This window comes from Mesocricetus auratus, unplaced genomic scaffold (genome assembly GCF_017639785.1).
Source record: "Mesocricetus auratus isolate SY011 unplaced genomic scaffold, BCM_Maur_2.0 Super-Scaffold_100003, whole genome shotgun sequence".
Classification (NCBI taxonomy): Eukaryota; Metazoa; Chordata; class Mammalia; order Rodentia; family Cricetidae; genus Mesocricetus; species Mesocricetus auratus.
In genome coordinates, this window is record NW_024429188.1 from 16,622,779 (window position 1) to 16,637,368 (window position 14,590).

The 14,590-nt window shown below is 41.0% G+C and overlaps 1 protein-coding gene and 1 pseudogene across 2 annotated transcripts in view; both read right to left on the reverse strand.

The window, feature by feature from the left end:
- Positions 1 to 14,590, reverse strand: part of Pir (pirin) — a 101,053-nt gene that overhangs the window by 8,457 nt on the left and 78,006 nt on the right. For both annotated transcript variants that reach the window (XM_040744079.1, XM_040744078.1), the window contains exon 8: positions 5,270 to 5,352. In XM_040744079.1, coding sequence (XP_040600013.1) covers positions 5,270 to 5,352 — 83 coding nt within the window. The remainder of the gene's footprint in view (positions 1 to 5,269; positions 5,353 to 14,590) is intronic.
- On the reverse strand, positions 5,279 to 8,339 carry LOC121139958 (annotated as a pseudogene).

Below are 14,590 nucleotides of genomic sequence, written 5' to 3' on the forward strand. Positions count from 1 at the left end.
CTCACCCCATCTCCTTGTTTTTCATTTGTTAACTAGCTTTTAGTAAAAACCCAATCACATCTATAGCTACTTAGTAGCATGTTAATGTAGTTCAAAGTCCAGGTAGAAATTGTTCTTCAATAGTGTCAAAGGATGAAAATCGCGCAAAAGCAAAGAGGATGAAAGAACTCTAAGACAGCCAGCCTTGGGTGCCTCTATGCCAATGCCTTCATGAACACTGATTTTAAAAATCCTCATACAGAGTTACTAGAGGCCCATATGACTGTTTCATGTAGGATGACTCCACCTCCAAAGCAGGACCTTTGAGAGTCCAACTCATGTCCTTTGCTTTGGTGTGACTTCTAGAGTTCTTGGTCTCCAGCTAAATCTTTTGCGTCTTAAGTACTAACTTTCAAAATTTGCCCTTGGGTCTAGCAAGATGGTCTGCAGGTAAAGGTACTAGGCACCAAGCCTGACAAGCCAAGTTCTATTCCTGAGACCCACATGGTGGAAGGACAGAGCCAACTCCTAAGAGTTTTCCTTTGACCTCCATACATGTACCATGTCACATGCACGTGTGCTCACCCAGACACACTCACTAATCACTAACTAAATAAAACAAAATAGGCAAGTTGCTTTTGATACTGCGTAACTGTTATTGCCAGGGCACATGTTGCATTGCATGGAGAGCAACAATATATGATCAAAGCCTAAAGGAAAGGCTCAGGGGTCACATAATGTGTTGATAACTTCTAAATTATGAGTTTCTAACTCAGCCAAATTGATTATAAATACGAAGCTTGCAATGAGAGCAGAACTGTGGGAATGAAGATACAGTATGCTTTTATTTTTTTACTACAACAGCATTTACTACTGTGATAAATTACCTGAAAAAAATGCCAGAAAGAAATTGAACTTCAGCATGATTTAATTGCACACAGTTGTTCTTTCTAAATTTCACTGTTTATACTTAGGGTGTCAATGGAAAGATCAAGCAGTGAACTGTTATCAGTTAAAAAGAAATAACAGGTCTTTCACCATGAACTCTTACACAGAATAAAGCAAATCAGTGTCATTAACTTTCACAGAGTGCTTTGTCTCATTTATGTATTTCAATGGTTAATTTAATCAAGTCATTTGAATGACATGTCCATGGACAATTTAAGAGCATCATTGTCCTCAATCAGTGTTTCCCTGTCAGTTAGTGTTCATCTACCTCAGTACACTTACTATTCTTGTGGGACTCTGGTACAACATGGATCTAAAGATTCGATGCATTCATATGCTTCTGACCATGGGTCTATGAGAGTAACCAGCACTCAGAAGAAAAGTCCAGCACACCAGTTGCAGGCCAAACTCAGATGGGGAGCTTTTTGAAATAGAAGAAACTTCAGGGTGACCATAAATAGTTCAGGATTATGTGTCCAGAATACCTTCAGGTCGGTTCCAATCTCCAAAAACTTTGAAATGTTTGAATTCATTATAAAGTCCCTATGCTTTGGAATTTGCCCATGAAGTCAAAGGGTCTGGCCCTAAGTCTTTTTTTTTTTTTTTTTTTTTTTTTTTTTTGGTTTTTCGAGACAGGGTTTCTTTGTGGCTTTGGAGGCTGTCCTGGAACTTGCTTGGTAGTCTAGGCTGGTCTCGAACTCACAGAGATCCACCTGCCTCTGCCTCCTGAGTGCTGGGATTAAAGGCGTGCGCCACCAACGCCCGGCTGGCCCTAAGTCTTTTAAGCTGGTATAAACCAGGGTCACTGCCATTATTAGGTGTTATAGCAGAGTTAAAAAAATAATGTAATGGGACTAGAGAGATTAGATAGCTCAATGGTTAGAACATTTGCCACTCAAACATGACGACTGGAGTTTGTATCCCCAGAACAAAAGAAAAAGGAATAATGGACAACGGCATTATACCCACTGGGGAAGGATGTCTGCGTTCTCATGGGCTATCATTCGTTAGCCTGAGAACCAGCAAATAAATGGTAAGATGGCACAAAGAAAACTGAAGTGTAGCTTTTGTACATCATCTTTTTCTTACCTTCATCTCCTACCCTACAGACTGAGCAGTCTAGAGGAATGGTCCATATTACAGTCACCAAAGGAAATGCGCATGATGGTAGAGGACATGGGGGCAGATGTACTGACAATGCAAGCAGAGAAGAGCTAGAAGGAAGGGGAGGTGCTGTCAGCTCCTCATGCTAGACCACAATGCAGTGCATCTTCCTTCTTGTCAGAGTCTTCAGTAGCAGATAAGGTCCACATGGGACAAATAACCCTACTTCAAAGACTATTGATCAGTGTCCCTCAGGGCCTTTTCTAGAAGTGAAAACTGTTATGTCCTTGAGCCTGTGATTTACATCCTTATTAGATAATGCACATGTGAATCTGTTTAAATTGGGTGCTGTCAGCAGTTTTATTTCCCCTTACCATTATTGGGTATCTACACTGTACCACATCAAGGACTGACAAACTTTCTCTGTAAAGGGCTAGGAAGTTTTAGGCTTTGTGAGTCATGCAATCTCTGTCATAACCAACATCTACCTACACAGTATAATAATCCATGGTCAATACCATGGTGGTGACAGGGGACCAATAAAACACAAACAAGTGCATTTGGACCGGGCATATGTCACCATTTACTGACCTCTGTGCTGGATCTGGAACCAGCTCTGGCATGGGTAATCCCAACTAATTTTAATAACCCTACACAGTTGGCTTCAATCATTTTAATTTTGCAGACAAATAAAACGAAGCCTGGGCCAGTGAGACAGCTCAGTGGATAAAGGTATTTGCTGCCAACTTGGATGAGCCAAGTTGGATACCTAAGAATCAGATGGTATGAGAAAAGAACTAACACCTGAAAGTTATCCTCTGGAACCCACATGCATGCTGTGGCACGTGCGCTCCCACACACATACATACAAATAAGTAATAAATGTAAAAATAATGAATAATACTGAAACACGAAAAACAATACTGAAGCACAAAGAAATTTAGAAGCATGTCCATAGTCTCATACTAACAAGTAGCAAAACCAAGACCCAAATCTTCACAGCCTCTATCCTGTTATAAAGGAGATTTCTGACTTTCCACAATCTATTTAAATGAAAAATTTTTAAATGCCATTTTTCATTCCAAAGTTGTCATGATATCATGCACACATGAAAAATGATGGAAATGCATATAATAGTAACAGAATGGCCTTGTGTCAGGGATGCCACTTTTAAGTGAACTTATATTTACTTTTGTCTAACCCAGCTATTCTCTGACATGCAGGTTCCTCAACCACTTCTTTCAATTTTAGCTTCTAAATCCTTATCTGCAATGTGTTCTCTGTGATGTGATGGGAAGAAGTGAGGTTGCCAAATGAATCCAGATCCTATTAGAAGCTAATACAGCAAGTGCTGGGCTGTGAATAATTTTCATGCCTCTTCTCTGGATTGGGTCGAGATATGTGAAATTGCTTTTTGTGAAGGTCAAACATGGCCATTTAATATGATTTACCACAAAATCAGAGTGCACAGACGCTGAGATAGACATTTTTCTGGTGTTCCTGAGATTGTGTTTTGTTCTGTTTCTCGTTATTAGCGGTGCTGCTGCTGATCAAGGCAGCAGAAGGTGAGGTATCAGTGAACTGGGCTGAGATAGAACATCCCCCCAGTGCACTGCATTCTACGATAGCAGGGTCAGAGGGTGAGAAGTGAGTCAGACAGACTGTCCATTGGTCAGCTGCCACCCACACAGGTCTTCCTGCTTTGCAAAATGTTGACTGTCCAAGAGCTTGTGCACAATTGCCACTTTAATCTTCCTGACTTCAGTGACACAAAGTCATCAGATTGGCTTAATGGGTCCACTGAATGATGAGTCAGTTGCTCAATGGGATGTTAACAGCCATAAGAAAGAACTGAGAAACCTTCCAAGAGCACTCAATGAAACACATCACACACTCATTTTAGCTCCAAGTGGAGAATAATTCTAAAAGGCTCTTTGTGAGCATACAGTATTTATAGTCCCAGAGGACTAGCCCAGTTTTATTTATGCTAAAATAAAAAGCAAAGCAGTTTTGTGACAGAGTAATATTAAAAAGCCATGAAGATGCATAGCCTCTAGATTCAAATGTTTAGGGGGTAAGCAATACAGATGGGAAGCAATACACTTTGTCATGATTGCTGAAGACAAGAAATCAGTATAGACGAAACTTTGAAATATACCAATAGAAACCTCAAAATAGAGCAAAGTAACCAGCAGAGATTAATAAAGAAAAGCAGAAGGCTTTATAAAACAATGGCAGAATTTATTTCCAAAGGAAGAGAAAAGATTTCGAACTTTATGAACGAGTTAAGTATTTTCATGGAAATGAGTAAAATGTACAAGCGAAGAAAAAATAAATGGGGAGGGGAAGATTTTAAGAGTCAGAGGCAGTGCATGTCTGTAGTGAAACTATTTTCTAGACATGATGGACCCTACACATGAATTCAAAGCATCTGTAACTTTGTGCATAAGACCTACACAAGATCAAGCTAGTCAAAATCCCATCATGGTACGAGGACAGGTCATGAAGTCCCACCCCTACTTCAGGGAGCTATTGGGAATTGAAGGCTGCTGAGGGTGGGTAAGTTAGTTTGCTTCAGGAATACAACCACTAAGAGGCTACTCATGTTCCAGAAGATGGTCCTACACCAATGTACATACAGGCAGCACACTAGGTGGAATTGGTGGGTTAAAAACAGAGACAGTACATAAAGGAATATTGGAAAGGAATAGTGAGGGAGAGGAGAGAAACTGAAATTGAAAAAAATGAAATGGATTCAGTCAAAACACGACTTTATAAATGAGTTTATAAACTCTCAAACAATATTTTAAAAAGACAATTAAATGTTTGGGGGGCTGGGGTAATGGTTCAGTTGGTAAAACCACTTGTTATTCAACCATGAGAATCTGAGTTCAAATCCCAGTCACCCACATAAAAATATATATGTGTGATCACTCATACCCATAACTCTCAGGGCGGGAGGTGTGTGCAGAAAGAGTCAGGTACCCTAGATGAAAACAGTGGTTTCAGATTGAGAGACACCCGGTCTCTACTGTCTCAAAGCAACGAGGGGAAAGTGATAGAACTGAATATTCAAGATCCTCCCCTGGCCTCTGCATGTGTGTGCATGGGTATGACACCTACACTTCTCTCTCTCTCTCTCTCTCTCTCTCTCTCTCTCTCTCTCTCTCTCTCTCACACACACACACACACACACACACACAGAGGAAGAAAGCAAAAAATTAAAAGTTTAAAATACCTTATTTTCCACCTGGACATTGTCACCTTCTCCAAGCACTGCTGTGTGATGGGGTTCTATCTTTTGTTGAGCATCATCAGGCCCTACAACAAAAGATGGACCCAGTTACTTCAGTAATTGTCATAGCTATCCAACGGCCACACTTTTGGTCAACTACTTAGGACCATAACATTCGTTTTAGTTTCAGAAATAACAGACTTAGGAAATCTTGAATTTCTGGGTTGTTTACATTTGCTATTACTAAAGGCTAAAATCCACTGGTATTCAATATAGAAAATAGCATGGAAGTGAATCCTGCATCATGTTACACTTAATGCCATCAACAAATGGTTTCACAGACTTTTTTTTGTTTTGTTTGTGTTTTTTGAGACAGAGTTTTTCTGTGTATCCATGGTTGTTCCGGAACTCACTCTGTAGACCAGGCTGGCCTTGAACTCACAGAGATTCACCCACCTCTGCCTCCCGAGTGTTGGGATTAAAAGCGTGTGCCACCATCACCCAGCTTTCATTGACTTTTAAAAGTTGTTGGAATTACATGTTCATGAAAGTGTTCTCTTGTATAAAATATCAACCTCTTAAGAAGTAACCAGACCTAAAAAAATGATCAAATGTCATCAGTAATTCATTTCAACAAGAATTTACTGAGCATCTCCAACTTTCAAGAACTAGAAAAAAAGCAAAGATGTGCAAAGTAGATTCCTTGCATCTAAGTAATTCTAAATGTTCTTGGGATGAACCAAATATAAGCACATGAATTATCAGAGAAGAATTCAACTGAAAACTAAATGAGTCAGATAGTAACTTATCGAATAATGAACAAGGTTTGATTCTAAACCCTCTGGAGGGGGTGCCTTCTAAACTCTCTAGGGGTGGGTACCTTCAGGATAGATAACTTTCCCTCCCTTCTATTCTAAGGCTTGCAGGTGAAATAAAGCTAGTCAACATTTAAAGGAAACAAAAAAGGTCTTTGAGAAATCAGAAGTCTTGGGGACTCATTCAGGTTGAAGTACCCTAAGCATTTGTTCATAGCTGTTCAGTGTGTAAGGATAGATCTTCAAGAAACAAAGCTTGGAAGAAGGTATTGCAGACAAGATGACAGAGTGTCACAGGCAGTGGGTGAAAATTTCTGGGGAAACTGTGAACCTCCTATCATAACTTTAACATTCTATTGGAAAGAAGGATGAAAACGTATCAAAGAAACCTTTCAAAATCATTCTTTTTTATTGACTAGTTAAGAGACTTGATTTTAATAGCTATAATTACAGTGCTTATCGAAATGAAAACTGAAAACAAGTATACAAAACAGTTGATTACTAATTGTGTACTGAAAGCAGTAAGAGGTTCTACAACACCAAATAAACCAGTTCTGAGATTTCCCCAAGATAAATTTAACAGCTCCAGCTTCTTCAGTGTTTATCAAAATACAAAACGAAAAAAGTAGAGGTCATCTTTTGATGGTAAATCGGACCCTTTCAGGCTGAGAGAGAAAGCTACTTCACACATGGAGATGGGGGTGCTCCAGGATATGGGTCTGGAATGGATCGACCCTCCCAGCTTGCACATGCTCCTGCTGGTGAGACCCAGGCCTCCTGCCAGCGCGTCCAAGTGGGCCCAAAAGTAAGCTGGGTATGTAGGATGCCATCTGGCCCGGCCACACACCAAATACAAGCCGGGCCCTGCACCCCACAATGACTCCCCAGCCAACCCCTAGGAGACCATGTGAGCACAAGTACAAGCACAGTGCTATAGAATGCAGGTGACTCAAAGACAGGCGAGTCACGGGGGCTCTACTGTGACCATGCAGTGGATGGTGGTCTGTCACCTTCTCTCCTGTTCCCACAGGGGAACAGGTGATCTGATGGACTAGCGTTCAGATCATTACTGCAAAACCTACACAAGGCATAGTTTCTTCTCTGTGTGTCCAAGTGCTCTTGTACGGTATTTTTAACTATTTTAAAAAATGCACTGAGTTTGGGTTAAAAACCAACTACCAAGTGGATACTCATACCAGTCTACAGCCCAATGGCTCCCAGAGGCCAGGTGCCCCTACACCCAAATCCCTATCTCAGCACTGATAGTGAGTTGATTCTCTTTTTACAATAAAAAAGCTAAGTACCAGAAACTTGCATAGGGGTACCAGAAACTGCTTCAGTGGAAACAGAAACTATCTACGTTAAACAAAAACCTGGCTGCAGGCTGCGTCTGCACATGTACAGCATGGTGAAATGCACACTGTGACCAACCCATGGAGACAGCTTCTGGAACTCAGGTCCACAGAGTCCCACGTTTGCTACATGAGAGGAAAGCAGAGGGCAGAGAAGAGAAAGTTAGGGGGAGGGAGGGGTCTCGTTAACTTATGGTTTCAGAGCTGATTGGACAGCTGGTCTAGTTCTTCATAGAGCCCATTCCCGCTTGTGGCACAGGTGGCCTGAATGTACCAGTTCCTGTGGAGTAGAGAGTGCAGCCCCAGCTTGTCTGTGATTTCGGCCTCATTCATGGCTTTGGGTAGGTCCTGCTTGTTGGCAAACACCAAGAGATCGGCATCACAGACCTCATCTTCAGCTAGCATCCTCACGAGCTTCACGGGCCTCATTCACACGCTCTCTGTCATTACTGTCAACTACGAAGATCAAGCGTTAGGTGTTTTAGAAGTAATGGCACCACAGCGGCCGGATAGTCTCGTGGCTGACCACATCCCACATGGTGCAGCTATTCTTGTACTCAACTGTCTCCACGTTGAAACCAATGGTGGGAATGGTGGTCACAATTTCGCCCAGCTTCAGTTTATATAGAATTATTATCTTCCCTGCAGCATTCAAGACCACCATGAGAATGTGCATTTCTTTTTTGCCAAACAGGCCCTTGAACAGGCTTGCAAAGATATTCCCCATGCTTGTGGACAGGTGGAAGTGGTACTGGCCAGAGACCTCTGCAGCGGCTGCTCCCAGTTAGGCCTTGGTTTTGCTCCCGCCTCAAAATCATTCTTATCCATACAAAGTGAGTGAATGAGCTACAGAGAGACAGAGACAGAGAGACAGAGAGAAGAGATAGAAATGCACAGGACAGGGACACAAAGAGAGACAAGAGAGATAAACACACACACACACACACACACACACACACACACACACACGGGGTGGGGAAATGACCAGATCCGCGTCTTGCAGAAATAACTTAGGCAGGAGAGCATAAAAGGAAGTGAAGGGCAAGTGTGAGCTTATGAAAACCTGTTGGGTGTTCTCTGAATGGGCTAAAGTGAAAATGTACAACAATGTGAACAGAGTGAAGAGAGAAAGAGTGGTTGGAGGAGGGAAGGAGGGCTGGAGGGAGTGGAGAAAGAAGTGAAGTCTGGCGTGCTCCTCAGTAGGAGAACAAGCATGGAGTGACCCAAGGACTGCAGCAGCAGTTCTACAAGAGGGCTCTGGACAACAGAGAGGTCAGAGTGGGCTAGATTAGCTACCCGAAGCTGTAGAGAAGAGCAAGATTTAGGCTGGGGCATTCAGATGGGTGCAAAAGCAACAGCCATGTGAACAGCTAACAGAAGGATGATCCCAGATCTTGTGCACCATTTCCTGCACAAGCGTGAGGACTTGAGTTCAAACCCCTATCATTCACACACAAAGCCAGGCAGTAAATGACCTTGTCTCAAGGGGATAGGGTAGGGAGTGACAGGACAGGTTCTCTTCTGACCCCCACAGACACATAGGTACATGCACAACATGTGCACATCTCTCACACACAAAGCAAGAAAAATCATAAACTTCACAGGAAAACTCAAAAATTACTAAGGAAGTGATTATCTAAATAAAACAATAACTTGGTGAATTATTATAGAAACAGAATCACAATTTGCAAATCTGGGGCATACTAGCATTCAATCAGTTGTATTTTCTAGAGAAGTCATCTTTCGGCCTATATTGTGTAGATAGGGGATCTATTCTATAGAGGGCATATGGCTTATACTGTTGCTGACAAACATGAAATAGGATTCTAAAGGAACAAGAGTTATGGTCCTGGAGTAGTGTTCCACGAAGTCCACAGCTAGAACTGAGTGTGACCTTGGATGGGAGGGAGACAAGTTACATATGCAGGTTCTCTACCAGCTAACTGAAATGCAGTCATAAAAGTAGCAAACAAACCACAGCAGTATTCGCTCTATTGATAGCTCTGTCTCCAAAGTCACAGATATTTTTATATCATTTCACAGTGCGGTGTATAACTCAAAATATAGTTTATGCTAGTTGTCACATATGATTAAAGAGCAGACTTGCTATTAAATCACAGAATTTCACATGCCAGTAGAGAAGTAAAGATGTAGTTGTATCATAAACTGGATCTTTAACCCTTTAATAATGTCACTGAGTTTAAAAACATTGTCTGAGGGATGCTTAACAGATGTAAAAAAAAGTCCACAGCAGAAAAAAATTAAAAATGCGTTTAATCACTGGTTTGGAGGACCATGGTGGCTGGAGAATAAACCCAATTTTGGTGTATAACAACTTCCCTGGTGAAAATCCTTCTAGCTTTGCCAATTCCAAAGATTCAGCAATAACTCAAGCATAATCACCCTCTCTGCACGTTAGCAAGAGCTACTCCCAAACACAACATCCATTCATCAAAGATATATGTCAGCAAATGTCACTGAATGAATAATAGAACTTCATTGACTTTCCACTTACACAGAGATCTGGCAAGAAAGTCTGGGAGTCCAAGAGGAATGTCATTTAGAGCTGGATAATATTTTAAACAGTGACAGGGAATGGCATTTTATTAGGTGTGGTTTACTGACATCCTCTGCAGACAATGAACCATTTTTCTATCTTCAACTAATTCGTATGTAACACCCAGTACCCACGTGATCCACTCCTGGACCCTGATTCTGTCATGTAGTATGTTTTGTGATACTTACTGTTTTAATAGAGTGAGCTGACAAGAGACAGCATTCAAAAATACTGCTGAATTGGTATTTCTCTGCACCCCATATCAGGGTAGTATGCTTGACAGCAGTGTTGATTGGCCTGCGAGGAAATCTTAATTTAGAAGCAGAGCCTAGCATGTCCAAAAGGCCCCTGAACCTGATTTGATGTTCGAGGCCTGTGCTGTCCATGCTCCCTACTGATGTATAAGTGGAATCATGGTGTCTATAAAAAAAGGGGCCATTTGAAATGTTCTACCCCAAGGAATACTTTCCTCATTGACACCAGTCTTTTCCAGACTGATAATTTTCATTCTATCATGAGTTTCTAGCCTCCTACTCAAAGTCTTCAAAACAGTTCCGCAGAAATCAGACCAACTGCATCTTCCTTTCCAGGTCATTTCTACAATATTTCAGCCATCTGACTAACTCCTGAACTTAAAAATAAGTCCCTCCAAAATGTATTCTATTGTTTCTGACTACTTGTAATTATAAAATGAGCCAGATCAGATAATAAAATACTTTCCATTGGCAATCTTTGCCAAGAATGTTAAGTTGAATAATGCAGTTAAGGAAAATTTAACCAAAAATGTAATCGCAGGGTAGTTTTTTGCCTAAACAATCAGAAAAGGGCAAAATATTTTAAAATCTGTTTTTTAATGTTGGAGTCCAGGTCCAGAGTGTGAGCTTCCTCCTTTCATTTTCTTCTCTTTATAAGAATAAGTGTCTCACATTCTGTCCCACACATTCTGGTAACTTTGATAACAGATTTTCACATCAAATATTTCTGTATAGCATAAGCTCTTTCATTAGATACAAGAGAGACCACTAATTAAAAAGAAACTTCCTTCATCACCTTAATTTAAAATGTAAATGTGCAGTAATTTACAAATTTTAATAAATACAGTTGAGCCGGGCGGTGGTGGCGCATGCCTTTAATCCCAGCACTCGGGAGGCAGAGACAGGCGGAACTCTGTGAGTTCGAGGCTAGGCTGGACCGACAGCCTCCAAAACAATACAGAGAAACCCTGTCTCGTAAAAACCAAAATAAATAAATAAATAAAATAAATAAATACAGTTGAAATATTTGAAAGCTAGAATGAAGTATTGTCCTTCACTTTAGTTATTTTTTAGCACATGTTTCTGTGTGTATATAGGTTTATGTATATATCCGTGCATCAGTGCATGCGTGCGTGCATGTGTGTTAGTCTGGCTAGAGGTTGACACTGGGCATCTTCCTCAATTGCTCTCCACCTTATCCTTTGAGACAGGGTCTCTCACTGAACCTGGAGCTCATTGATTGGTTAGAATGGTTTACTACCAAGTCCCAGGGACCCTCCTGTCTTCCCCAACACAGTACTAATTTTACAGGTGTCTTCTACCGCCACCCCCAACTTGCTTTTTTATGGGTGCTAGGGATCTGAACTCAGATCATCATTCTTGAATAGTAAGCACTGTGCCTAGTGATTCAACTCCTCTGCCTCCTGCCTTCTTTTTTATTGACTACCTATAAGGCACCACCTTATAGATTGTTACAGTTCCCCAGTCTCTTACTGTTCTGTCATATGTTTTCTCCAGCAATTAATTAACTTTACAAATCATTTGACTTATAGAATTATCACATTTTTTATTTTATTTTATTAATTTACTCTACAATATTCTCTTGAGAGAGGGTCTCTCACTGAATCTGGAGTTAGGCCGATGGTCAGCAAGCCCCAATGATCCTTTCTGCTCCTTCTCCTAACACTGGAGTCACAAGCATGTAATCCTATGTTCAGCTTTTTACCTGGGTTCTGAGAATTTGAAATACGATGCCCCATCCTATCCACATCACTAATCACTGAGGATGGTGATGAAGAAGAGAAAGCCAGAGGCTGAGAGTGTCAGGAGTTCCCTGACTAGGCAGCATAGCTAAAACTGTGAAGTTCAGGTTTAATGAGAGACTCTGTCAGAAAAAAATAAGGTGTGTGTGTGGTTGGGGGGAAGCAACTTGATGTTGACCTCCATGTGAACCTACACATATGTGCACACACACACTAACATATAATGTATCACAACACACATGCAAGACAACATACACATTTTTAAAGATCTTATCATACTGGGTTACATAAGGCCATTCCAAGAAAGAATACACTGTACTTTGAATTCATTTCCCTCATACTTTACTATCATAACTCTTCTCTTTCCACCCCAAATTAACAGCACTCTTAGATTTTTACTTTATGCAGTCTTCCAAGATTACTTTTGTCATGCAAATTGTGACCTCTTCTGACCCAACACAACTACCTATGTTGATATTTCACTAACTTAACAATGATGTTTGACATTGGGTAAAAGAGAATGGCTTACTACTGGTTCCCATCTTTGGTTGAGGGGGTGCCATTTGTGTGTATGAGCAAAATAAAAATGAAGTACTAACATTGGGAAACATTTCCTGTATTCTCGCTATAAACTTTGTAAGTGAAAATATTTTAACAGCTATTTCTGTTTGGTTATTTCTTTCTTTCTGGTGATCTGTTGTTGCCCTTTTGTTTTTCTCATTAGCAACCTCATGAAGGGGTAGATAGGAGCAAAGCAAGGAGATTGGATTCGAATGATGTCATTTGGCCTGTTGCTCATTGGTTAAAACAGAGTCCTAAGAGGCCAGTTTGGGGAGCTGGATTCTGTCCATGGTCCAGTTTACTTTGGACATACGCAACTTCACTCAGAGGCTAGAGACCATAATTCCATCTTCTGCCAGATGTTTTGTACATGTGGTCTATGGTCATGGGTGTGTGGGAGGGGGAGTGGGGAATAAGCCAGTGAGAAGAAATGACTCAGGACAATTCGACCTCATGTCAGGAAAAACAAGTGGAAGTGTAGGTCCCTCTTAGCCTGGAATTTGTGAACTCATCATTTATTAATTCCTGAGGCTGAAGGTCTGTCTTGTTAAAAAGAGGCTGTAATTACTGGTTAAAAGAGGCTTGGCAGATCACTTGTCAGTCTATCTACCATTGATCTCCTCTTAAATGTCATGTAAGACAAAACCACTTGTGAGCTTTTTCAGAGTCAAGAGGCTAAGAAATGTCTTCACTTAAAAAAAAAACAATTGCAAAGAATTAAAAAGAGTGGTTCAGGATACATGAAGTTCCCAAAAACTTGGATTACAGTATGTACCTCATTTATTTATGTACTGTCCAGAGCTGTTTTTGTACTACACTGGCAGAGCATAGTAGTCGCAGAGATAAAAATATTTTCTCTCAGGAAAAAGAGAGGGGGATAAGAGGAGGGTAGAAGAAGACATGGGGGAGCAGGAAGGTTGAGTCAGGGTAAGAACAAAGGAGACCAGGATGAGAGATACCATAATATTTGGAGTCATTATAGCTTTGAGGAGAGAGCTGACACTAATGAGATTTTCAGAGATATACAAGGATAACACCAACTGGAAAACTAAGTACTAGCAGAGAGACTACATTAATAGCCCCTACCTGATGATAAGGTTGATGACTACCCTATATGACATCCTAGAACCTTCATCCTGTGACTGACAAAAGCAGAGACAGATACTCACAGCTAAACACTGAACTGACCCCCTGGAGCTCAGTAACAGAGATAGAGGAGTGATGAGCAAGGCGGTCAAGACCGTGCTGGCGAAACCCACAAAGACAGCTGACTGGACAAGGGGAAGCTCTTGAACCCCACACTGATGACTAAGAGGCCAACAGGGGACTGATCCAGACTCCATGAATGTAGTGTCAGTAAGGACACCTCAGAAATCTCTGGGGCCTTGGATAGTAGACTAGTGTTCATCATGGCATACTAATGAACTTTAGGAGCCCATTCCCCATGGAGGGATGCTCTCAGCCTGGACACATGGGGAAGGGCTTCGGTCCTGCCCAGGATGAAATGACAGACTCTGGAGATCTCCTCAAAGAGGGCCTCACCCTCCCTGGGGAATGATGTGGTGATTGGGCTGGGGATGGGGGGTGGGGTTGGGCTGGTGGAGGGAGAAGGGGGAGCTTGGATTGACATTTGAAGCATGCATGTTTCTAATTTAAATTTTAAAAAATACTTAAAAAATTAAAAAATATTTGCTCTCTGGCCCTTTCCATAAAGTTTGGTCCTTATTATTTTTTCTTATTCTACATGAACATTTCTAGAACCCATAACACCTTAAAGTTCTTGCCCCCTTTTTACGATATTCCATTTGCGCAAATTATTTTTATCTTAAAATCATAACAAGGTAAGACCTCCAAAACAGATTTTCCCTATTTTTGTAAATTACTGTATGATTCTCAGAATATCAAAAAGTTAATGGTGCTTCATTCCTCCCAGATGGCTAACCCACTTCACTGTGCACACACAGGATCTTGCTGGACTACTGCTGGAGGTTTTTTTGTTAATTTAGTTTTGTTTTATTTTTA